Source organism: Tripterygium wilfordii, chromosome 6, assembly GCF_013401445.1.
Source record: "Tripterygium wilfordii isolate XIE 37 chromosome 6, ASM1340144v1, whole genome shotgun sequence".
NCBI lineage: Eukaryota > Viridiplantae > Streptophyta > Magnoliopsida > Celastrales > Celastraceae > Tripterygium > Tripterygium wilfordii.
Genome location: NC_052237.1, coordinates 2,840,974 through 2,852,143, shown reverse-complemented (window position 1 = coordinate 2,852,143; position 11,170 = coordinate 2,840,974). Strand labels below are relative to the sequence as shown.

The window sequence follows — 11,170 nt, the reverse complement described above, 5'->3', positions numbered from 1 at the left end:
TTAGGTACGCCAAATATCTCACAATAGCATTTCCACTAGCGTTAACTTTTGGTACGCCAAATATCTCACGATATATTCCACAGCTTTAAGCTTATTTTTTTTCATAACTTTTCCGCTAACATTGAAAATCAATATTTCCGCTATACCAAACGGATTCAAATTATTTATGATTTGTTCGCTTTTGTCATGGGCCTAACTATACACTTGAAAACCGGCTTACAAGTGATATGGTTTATGATTTTTTTTGTATGCTTTGATTTTCTTATACGGGGATAATTGAAAAATGAAAGTAAGAGTGTGTTTGGATTGAGGGATTTGGGGGGAGGGGAAGGGAAGGGAAAGAGAAGGAAGAGAAGGGAAGAGAATGGAAGGGAAAATACATTTCCCTCTCTCATGTTTGGATTGATAAAAAAAACAAAGGAAAGGAAAGTAGTTTAATTTACTAATTTATCCTTATTTTTTATATTTAAGTGTTATGTCCAAGGGTAAAATAAGTTTTAAACTTATAAGTAACTTAATTAGTAATTCATTCCCTCCAAATGACTCCATTTTGGGAGGAAAGAATTTTGACAAAAATTTAATGAAATCTTCCTCCCAAATCCCCTCAAATCCCTCTCCCTCAATTTTTTATAAACTATCCAAACAAGGGAATTGGAAGGAAACTTCATTTCTCTTCCCTCCCCTCCCCTCCAAATCTCTCAATCCAAACACACTCTAAATGTAGAGAGACACATCAGTCGTGAAGGACACGAAAGCTTCAACTTAGGAAAAAAAGGGAACAGGGGTCAAGCTTGTCTTTCGATTCCGTTTTGGGCTTCAATAGTTAAACACATAATGGGTTTTGAGAAAAAATAATATTGTAGAACTGGCATGACAAAACACTAAATTCACAAGGCCCATAGTAAGAACGTCTAGATTAAGTCCATACCAATAAGCCCAGATGGTCCTGATGACCCGGTCCATGTCCCAAACCCTCCATGAGTGTCAATGAATAGCCCAGTTCTCTCCCTCTCCGGGTCTCTTACAATCGACGAATCTAGGTAACGAAAAAAGCTCTCTGGCTAGGGTTTGTTGTTCTCTGCAACATCTGCGTGTGAATGGCGAGCATCACCGAAGCAGGATGGGAGTCCAGATTGGAGGATGGCGCGCCTCCTGACAAAAGGCCTAGAATCGAATCCGGTTACGGTGGCGACAAATCTGTTCATGAAGGTGGAGACGATGGAGGCATACCTGATTACGATGACGACTCTGATGACGACTTTGATGACGACTCTGATGACGACTCCGATGACGAGGCTAATGTGCCCAAAGAATTATATGAGATGTATTGTAAACAGCTCAAGGAGAGCGAGGTAAGAGCATCGTATGTATATTTCACTGAATAATAATTATAGCGTGTTTATCTCTTCTAAATTCATGCATACGCTAATTTTTTATTATTTTTTTTAATTTATGGATGTCTTCTTTGGTGAACAGTGTTTTGATGTCATAGACATGGGCGAGCACTTATGGATTGGTATGGTTAAACGTCAGAATGTTGATCATGACCCGACTCGCAAGTTTGCCACTCCTTTCGCTGAGATGGCAATAAAGCAGTTCAATGAGAAAGAGGTTGATTTTTTTTTAAAAAAAAATATTTCACAAGTTTTTTTCCTCTCCCTTAAACGTTTAATGTGTTATTTTAATTCTTGTAGAATGCGAATTTTGAGTTATTTAATGTGTTATTTTAATTCTTGTAGAATGCGAATTTTGAGTTATTTAATGTGTTATTTTAATTCTTGTAGAATGCGAATTTTGAATTTGTGAGGCTTGTGGCTCTAACCTCAAGGGTTGTCGTGGGTGCCCTCTTATACATTACCTTTGAGGCAAAGGATGCTTGCGCTCAAATTAAAACCTTCCAGGCTCAGGTGCACCGCGGAATAGAGAGAGATGAGGTGAAATTTTGCAGGCTGAAACCCCCACCCACCAAAGAGCAAGGTAAATTACTTTTCCTAAACAAAGTCTATTCTAATTCTATTTGTCAAATTCTTGGGACTTGGTAATGCGATTGTTAGAGTCCATTTTTGTTGTTGTTTTCATCTCCAATTCAGCATCAACCCAGCAAAAATTGATCTAGATTTTGACCACAAACGGAAAACCTTTGTGCTCGCACTGTGCATGAAAGAGAGTTTTAACTAATCGTAATTACAACAAAACATGCATGGGTTACCCAATCACTACCTTGACAAGGAATTTGTTGTGTATACTCATCTGTGTGATGCATGATTCCCTTGGTTGACATTGTTTATGAGACAGGGTTACTTAAGTCTTTTCTCTATGCATGAATGGCTTATGAAATTTGCATTTCTGAGTATAGGTACTGAGCATGAGCAGGTTGGGCAAGCCCCTACTTGTTGCTGATCTGTCCTCTGAGGTAACTAATAAAGTACTCGTATTTTACACGAGGATTAACATGTTAGCCTGATTGGTTAGGGTTAACATGGGCTTACTGTTAATTGAACAACGGTTGTTAGTAAAGGATCACTTACAGGCAAATACTAGACCATCACTGTCTTGACATTAGACCCATACTGCTATGTTGATGAGTTGATTAGTTTGTGAAATTGCGATGTCGACAACGAGCGAAATTGAAACGCAATAGACATGGAGAGACGGTGTTAGACCCATGGTTAAACAATATAAGAAAAGACAATGTCTCTATTACTTTGAAGTTAATAGAGATGAGACAATTTTAAGCTAATTATCTAAGTGATAATGTGAAAGCTCAAAGCGTGGGAGTGGAACACTTGTCTTATCCTGATTGCTGATATTTTGTTCTAATGTTTTCTATTGTTTTTTAATTATTGGAGGGGCTGAGGACAGTTAGTTTTTGAGTCTATTGTCTTCTGGGAGGTTCCTAGCTCCTCGAATTGCTAGGGTTTTTATTGTGATTGCTATTTCAGTCCTGGTTGTAATTTTCAGATATTTAGGTGTGAATCTATAGGCGAGACACTCGTTTTAGTGTTCTAAGCTTCTTAGGGCTTTGTTTGTATTAAAAATAAGTGTCATTATTTTGGGTTTTGGTTATTTAGTAGTCTATTTGGTAATTTTTGCCCAAATTTGAGGGTGGGCTTGAGTCCACCCTGGGCAATAGTAAATCTGCCCCTGCATCTAGAGATTTTGATGGACAAGATGACAGAGCATAAAGTAACATAATCTTTGATGAACAACTACTTACTTGATAAGATCGATAAGATAGTGATGTGCCTAGTTTTATCGTATCCTTTGGTAAAGGAAAAGCCATTCTCGGAACTGTGCATATAATTATATGCATGTACTTGTTTTGTCTTTGTTGTTAGTTTGGCTCATTCGTTTAGGGTTCGCTTTTTAAGGCCTACACATTAGTATTGGTGAGATTAAAGATGTCGCTGCTGGTCCATGTCTTTCCCTGTGTGGCATGTATGTGGGTTTGCCAAGTCTGATTTGTTTGCAATTTTACTCTCTTTCTCATAACTAGTTGGAATTGCCATTCATATCCATAGGAAAACTGTTGTTTCTTTGATGTATGTGGGTTTGCCAGATATGATTTGTTTGCAATTTTACTCTCTCTCATAACTAGTTGGAATTGCCATTCATATCCATAGGAAAACTATTGTTTCTTTGATGCATTAGTGTCTTTGCATCCAACATAAGCTAAAACAAACAAAGTTGAGAAATCTTATCCATGTGAGCATCTGGGTTATGCAAACATGTGCTGGAGAAAAGGGAACTATTGAGGTTGTAGATGAAATATTTGAATTGCCAAATACAATATACTCTCTGATCGAGTGAATTCTACTGTTGTAGGAGATGCTTTTTTTTTTTGTTATTGAGGCAGTGCTGCTCTTTTCCGCAGGTGACTGAGGAGTTTGACAACTATGGGTACCATGCTAATGGGACTGTAAAGAAGGTGGTTTTATTTAAATGGAAGAGAACTAAAAAAAAGGTGTTGGAACCACCAAATATATGTTGGAATATTGAGTTAGAACTCTCTTCTAGTAGATATGTTGTCAAAAGTTTTATTTCTGGAGTGGAACTATGTTATATCAGACAACTATGTTTTTTCCTTTTATTTTTTTAGAAAATGTTTGTTTCCTTAAAGGCTTTGATGTTTGGGATGGTATGCAGAACTCTAGCTTACAGGGGAGTGGTTAGCTTACAGGTGAGTATTTAGATAATTAACAAAGGCGTCCATTTAGCTTTCCATGAGAATTGCATTATTGTGAGGTTCATATCTAAAACCAAACGACAGAGTCCGCCTCTCTGTTTATTCTTCTTTTTGTTAGAAAATGTTTGTTTCCTCGAGACTATTTGCTGTCCTGGTCCATTCTCCATGGGTTAGTAGATTCCTTTGATAGCCAACTAACTACATTTGAGGAATCAGATTCAGTTAATAAAAAGCCACCGTGTAACACAGAAGATTGCGCTGACAGTTCAAGAGTTTTCTTGACTGCTTTAAGTTGTGCAATATTCGAGTTGGCTGGCGTTGTCAATTGTGCCAGCAAATGAACATAGAAAGTACTCATTTCTATCCCTAAGCACTCCCCCTAGATCATGATTTTCCACTAGAACCGTTTACATTCTGTTTCGTTTATCGTCTGCATAAAATTTTGAGTATCCTGATGAAAGGGAATGTCATTGAAAATTTGGTCTTGGTGGCTCGGTAGTATTATTTGTCTTAAGAGCCTGATATAGTTCACAATTCTTGCCTAACACTATTCATGCTTATGATAGTTCAGACTAATCTCCACGGTCAATTTAATTGATCCATCCGTACGAGGCATAACATCCCCCCTATCTCAGGGACACATAAGCCCAACCAAATGCATTTGCAATGTTCATCGAAGGCCCCGGGTATCCAGTACCAATTATGAAAAACCCTCCGTAGCTACAACCAACAACTTCACATTCAAGAACAATCGTGGCTCATAAGCATGAACTGTGTAATATTTTACATTTGTATCTTCACACAAACCCTTATCACACATGATCCTTATCATTTTAATTAGTGGCTCGATGTAGTATGTTACATCTTTATCTCATGAAAAATAGAATAATTGAAAAAAAAAACCCATGAAAGTGATGGGTGCATCTTATTTTTTTATTTTTTGGTGGGTGGAGAAAGTTAATTCAGTTGGGTGTACATTACCATTTACCAACTACCTTGTGATGCAATTATTGGAGATGCCGTAAAAGCAAATAAAAAAACAAAAGTACAATGTTTGAAATGCTGATTGCTAAAGGTTTGAATCGAACCCATTGCTAAGAAAATATCCACAAATACTAATCACCATCAGACCGACATGCATTTTATGTATAATGCATAAACTAATAAGTATAGGTACTATTTTTTCAAAATCAAAGGGGGGCCTGGTCCCTCTGTTGCTCCGCCCCTAGGTGTAGCTGTAATTGCTACTGCCATATCCGTTGGCTTCAGAGGGCCTAATGTTGGATCAATGTTTGGAGTTCAATTTCTGGCTGAGGGTCCTTCCTCTTCGGTTGTGGCTGCAGCCCCTGTTGGTTTCACTTTCAAAGCTTTTGGATACACTATTATACTTCCTGAATATGCACCAGCGTATGCTCTGGCTCTACTCTTCACATCAAGTAATAATAGGGTTGGTTAACCTAGGTTTACACTTCATGGTGATTAGCCATCATTTACCCTCAGTAATACAACCCAAGGAGTACAAGTTCTTAATGCAATGAGATAGTTATCAACAAAACCTGATGGTTTTTAATGAGTTGATCCTCTCATTTTCTTTCTGTTACTGTACTGCTCTAACTTCTAAATCATTTTCTTAAAAAAAAATTTGAATCACACATGGTAACTTGAATCTTTAGGGGAGTATGCATTAGTGATATGATACCTTATTAACTCGGAAGGCTTTTAGGCGAAGTGGGGCATCTGATGATGTTTGTATAAAGGTTTTTTTTTTGGTATGTTCCCTAGCTTACTTCCTCATTGTTGAACACATGCTCATACATGAATAGATACACTAATTGATTAGTTTATTTTAAGCCTTGCTTATTCATTTGTAGCCCTTCTTTTGCAATTACAAGATAATTATCTATGTGTTTGCTCAATACTATGAAAAAATGCAGTTAGGGATTGGTGAAGAGAAGGTGTTGAGCATTACACGTGCTGTTGAAAAATATGGCAATCTCATAGGTGTTGGTAAGTTAAGAGCACCCACATTCTCAGTTGTTTACGTGAATGAATGATTTAATTATTTTTAGGTATGTTCAGGCATTGAAAATCCTCCATGTGAGCAAGTATTCTGACACTTTCATGCATGATTCTGTGTATAAAATTCTTCTAAGATTTTAGTTAGCCATCTACTAATAAGATGGGAAACATAGTTTATTACGCATTCAAAAAATTGGTGTGTTCACTCGGTTATGTTAGGATATTTTCGTTTAAGGTCTGCCACAGGGTAATCTGCATTTCAGATAAGTCTATGCTGATTCGATTATGTACAGAAAGTTGTAAAGCTCGTCTAACTTTGATTAGTTGAAAAGGATTTTGAGTCTTTTGTGTTGCTAGTCGGATTTCTTGGATCACGATAAGCCATTTCTATAATGAGAAAGAAGAATGATAAGATGGTGGCAAGTTGATCTGTTTCATCAATCTTTAGAACATTTTTCTATGTCTTCTTCTAACAACACATCTGTGGTCATCGAATGTCTGAAAAAACAATCACGCTGCCTTTTACATAGATAGACCTCGCTTGCTTGCAATTGCAGTACTTATAGAGAACGTTGAAAGAGACATATTACAGGATAACTTAGTCATCATAGCATCTTTTTTAAAAATAATAGTATCCGAACTCTACAAAATCTAACACTCTGTGTATGCTTAATTCATGGCATAAATATGGCAAAAGTTTCTTAAATATATACCACTCCGTTTCACTGACTGTAAATCAATTTGAATGTCCGCTAGATGCAAGGTAAGAGAGTTGAATACTGTAGGCTTCTTTCAGCTCTGCCAGTACCTGTGAAATAGTCAGTCTCCGCAATGCATCTCTCTCTAGACCTTACAGCGACTAAGGCTGCCTTTCTCATGCTTTCCAGATCAAAACTTCCCTTTATCCTCTCATCCACTATCTCAAATGCTCCTGCTTGCAAGTAAGGCTTGGCCTGGAATATATACAATCGTAAACAACCGAACATTAGATTCAAATTCACCGTTAAACTCGAGTTAGGCATATGTACGAAATTAGCAGATAGAAAGGAGAGGACTTTAGTTTACCCATAACACCAGATTGAAGGAATCAGGAGTTCCAGAAGGAGTCATTGGTTCTCGCCCACATATCAGTTCCAACAGAACAACTCCAAAGCTGTAGACATCACTCTTCTCTGTCAACTGCTGTGTAGAGCAATACCTGCAATCATGTTTAACTATTACTCAGGCATCTATTTACTTTAAGGCTTTGCAATTGAGAGTGTAAGATTACTGAGAACTTACTCAGGATCAAGATAACCAGCAGTGCCCTTTACAACCGTGGTCACATGAGTTGCATCTGCCTGGATTACTTGCTTACAGAGACCAAAATCACAGACCTTAGCATTCATGTCCTTGTCCAGTAATATGTTACTGCACTTCACATCGCGGTGTATGATCCGTGGATCACTCCCGTTGTGCTCCCGCTGAGCAAATAGTCCAACCCTTGAAAAAAAATGACGTTTGTGTAGTCATTGATCCTGAAATAAGTTTTACTAATGATATAATGACAAACATGGAGTTCATTAGAGCATACCTTTTGCAGCGTCAACAGCCTTTTTCGGTTTGCGAACCCAACTTAACGAGACACTCTTACTGTTTCGACCTGAGAAGAGCGTTAATACTGATTATTAAATTATTAGGCCACGAAAAAGAACTGCCAGATTGTGTAGTTAGACAAGTGTATACAGTATACATATTTATAGTTATATACCATAGAGGTGATCGGCCAAAGATCCACCAGCTAGATATTCATAGACTAGTATCTGCTGCTTTGATTCGTAACAGAATCCCTCCAAGCTTACAAGATTCTGATGCCGAACTTTTCACAGCAGGTGCACCTAAAACCAGTACAACGTATAAGAAACCTAGAACCTCTACGTAGAAATGTCACAGTGATAAACACATTCTAAAATATTAAGGCGCAAAACGATTACTTCGATTTAACTATAGATCTAGGACTAACCTCATTGATAAAGGAATCAGCTCCAAGTTGAGTTTTATCGAACCGAACCTTTACAGCTACTAATTTGCCATCTGAAAGCTTTCCAACATAAACAGAACCAAAACTACCGCGGCCTACAACTTCCTTGAATTTGTTTGTTGCTGCTTTGATTTCCTTGTAAGAAAAGATTCTTGCAGCATTCCAGTTTCGCATGTCTATCACAGGTTCTCCTGAATATATATATATATATATTGACAATAACCTCGGTGACAATATGAATCTCCAATTTAAAAAAATAATAAAGCTATGAATTTTGAACATACTTGTTGCATATGTGATTTCACTTCTTCTCTTCTTCGTGTACAGGAATACTGAAAGAGAAACGATGAGAAGAGCGAATACGGCTCCACTGACCGAGCCAAGTATTATTGCTAAATGATTGTTGGTGGGCTTCCTTTCTGTAAAGATAGTAACTTGTGGAGTCTCAATTGAAGGGTTTGATGAAGCATCATTGCATGTCATTGTGGAGAAGGAAAGACACAAATTCCCCGATGTCCTGAGAAAAATTAAAGCATCATCAGGCCTGAAATACTAATTGGAGACAAAGAGAATCAAATCTTACCTTACTTCCAAGCTTTCTCTGTTTAGCGACTGCGGGAGTGTACCTTCCAGTTTATTGTTTTCCAGATTCCTGGGCAAGAGAGGAGTTTTCATTAATGGATACAAGAATTCATGCATTAACATGGCTCGCAAAAATTTTCCTGCGATCACTTACAATAAGTGGAGGTCCTCCAACCCACTGAGGCTGTCAGGTACTATTCCCTCCAAGCTATTACTTTGCAAATCCCTTCCGGTTGCAGAGTTGGAATTCAGTATTAGTACTGTTTTTTGTGTCATGAAGTGAATCTTGTCAAATATATGAAGGAATCATTGCTTACAGAATTTGAAGGCTGACCAAGTTCTCAAACTCCGAACCAAACGATGTCAGCTGATTGAAACTCAAGTTCCTGAACCATTCAGTTAAAGCTTTATTTGTCATTCTTCATAAACACAAACTTGGTGTTGTGGATGCTAAGTAGAGACAATACAGTTTCTCAAGATGTTGAAGGCTCCCTAAATTCTGTATTTCTCCGGCGAGCGATGTGTTATGCAAATCCCTGGAGCAAAATGCAAAGTATATGAAAAGTAGAACGGATGAAGTGGACTCATTATTCATGAGAAAGCTGCACAGTAGAAGACTTGGTTGTGAGGTTTACTGTACTGGTAACAGCTGTGCCAAGAGAAACAGAGAATGCAGGGGGTTTCTGAAGTTTATCATAGTTTTTGTACACAAATCGAGCTCTTATAAGCACCAACGACGACACATTCTTCAGCGGCAGCCTATAACATTGGCGACCCTTGGAATCGGGGAAAAATCGAACTGGTACATGAGATGAGGAGGTAGTACCATCAATGTAATCAACGGTAGTAGTGTTGCCTGTGTTAATGTATGCATAGTCTGAAACCCATGAAATGTTTGATGAATCAACATAGTTTGTCGCTCCACCACAAGTCAAGCTCAAGGAGCCTGTGCCATGAAAGTGTATAAGCAACAGCATTGACAACTACAACTGGTAAGAAACTGACACTACAATGTATGAAGAACATTAAAAATAGGCAGTCCCAGAGCATACCGTCTTGATCATTGCAGAAGCAGACTCCCAGAGAGTCAGGTATCAAGAACAAGCAAACCCAGAAGCAGTTGATTCCCATAGAACCAGAATGTAACTTCAAGTAGCCCCCAAATTAAGCACACTTGCTTGAAGTTCTGAACTAAAATATAGTCAAGAAAAAGCAGAAAATATGATGGGAAAATTGTTGTTAGTCTGTTGGGTTGGAAACTTTGATTTGAAGGTAATAAACATCATTAAGGCGTGGTGAGTGCTGCTGTCATTATTATTGAGGTGATGATGACCATGATCAGTGTTATTCTTTGTTTGTTACACCCAACCACTGAAGGAAGAAGTAGTGGTGACTAGTGTGTTGGTCAAAAGGCAAGGTCTACACTTGCAATCTTGTAGACCAAGTCCTTAACGAGGTTCAATTTTCAAACTGAAAAGGATCTTGAAAAACAACTGCTTCATGATTGGTTTGAAATACAAGGCCAAAACTGTAGTGTTTTTTCTTCTTCTCCTGTGGGTGTTTAATAATAGAAATATCGACTATTTGCTTTGTATTCCAAGAAAAAAAAATGAACTAGGTAATGTGTCATGAGTCTCTCTACTCTCTAGACAAAGACAAAACGACACTCTAGACAAAGACAAAACGACAGACACTTGCTATGCATGCGATGTCAAAGCTTTGAAGTTTGAACTACTTGGGTGATACCTTAATTGGTAGAGAGATCAAATCATATGAATTCGGAAGGTTTTGTGTTCAATACCGACTTAGAATAATTCTTTGTTACCACATGCTGAGCTTTGGTCTAACTAACTTTATCATCAAGTGGATTGTACGCGCTAGCCTAACAATCCGAATTAAGTCTCATATAAAGAAAAATGCCAAAGCGTGACATCCAAGTCTATGTTATCTTTCTTTGGTAGCAAAATAATTCGTTGGGACACACATGCTTGCTCTTTACTCTTTCATTGGTTTCATGCGAGTGAAATATTGATTGCATAGGATGCTTAGTGCAAGCTTTGCTTCAAATGTCATATTCACTTCAGAGGTATAAGCCGTAATCATAATCTTGCTTTACTCAACATATTGTGATCCGCTGAACAATACCAATAAACCCTAGCTGCCCAACAAAACCAGTTCCAGTTGCTATTGCCAGTCATCTAAGAAATGAATTCATACCAATCTCCATCATTCTCTCAATCGAGTACTAATGGACAATTCTCTCTTTAGAAGGCAGATTTTTCAACATATACAATTTTATAGGGAAAATCTATTCAAACCTGGATAAAATCTGGTATATTATTGGCAGTTCACATTAAAATTTG

The 11,170-nt window shown here is 37.7% G+C and overlaps 1 protein-coding gene and 1 pseudogene across 2 annotated transcripts; one reads left to right on the top strand and one right to left on the bottom strand.

Annotated features, from left to right (window-relative positions):
- The first annotated feature begins 1,007 nt into the window (after positions 1-1,007).
- On the top strand, positions 1,008-4,119 carry LOC120000185 (ATP-dependent DNA helicase CHL1-like). 2 transcript variants are annotated; one of them, XM_038848129.1, is made up of 5 exons: positions 1,008-1,352; positions 1,477-1,611; positions 1,785-1,977; positions 2,357-2,413; positions 3,875-4,119. In XM_038848129.1, exons 1-4 carry the CDS (start codon positions 1,098-1,100, stop codon positions 2,398-2,400), a joined length of 627 nt encoding a protein of 208 aa, XP_038704057.1. In that variant the 5' UTR covers positions 1,008-1,097; the 3' UTR covers positions 2,401-2,413; positions 3,875-4,119. The 2 variants fall into 2 exon arrangements, with proteins under 2 accessions (XP_038704057.1, XP_038704058.1); XM_038848130.1 differs by lacking the exon at positions 2,357-2,413.
- Positions 4,120-6,703: 2,584 nt separating this feature from the next.
- LOC120000187 lies at positions 6,704-11,140 on the bottom strand (annotated as a pseudogene).
- Between the last annotated feature and the right edge of the window lie 30 nt (positions 11,141-11,170).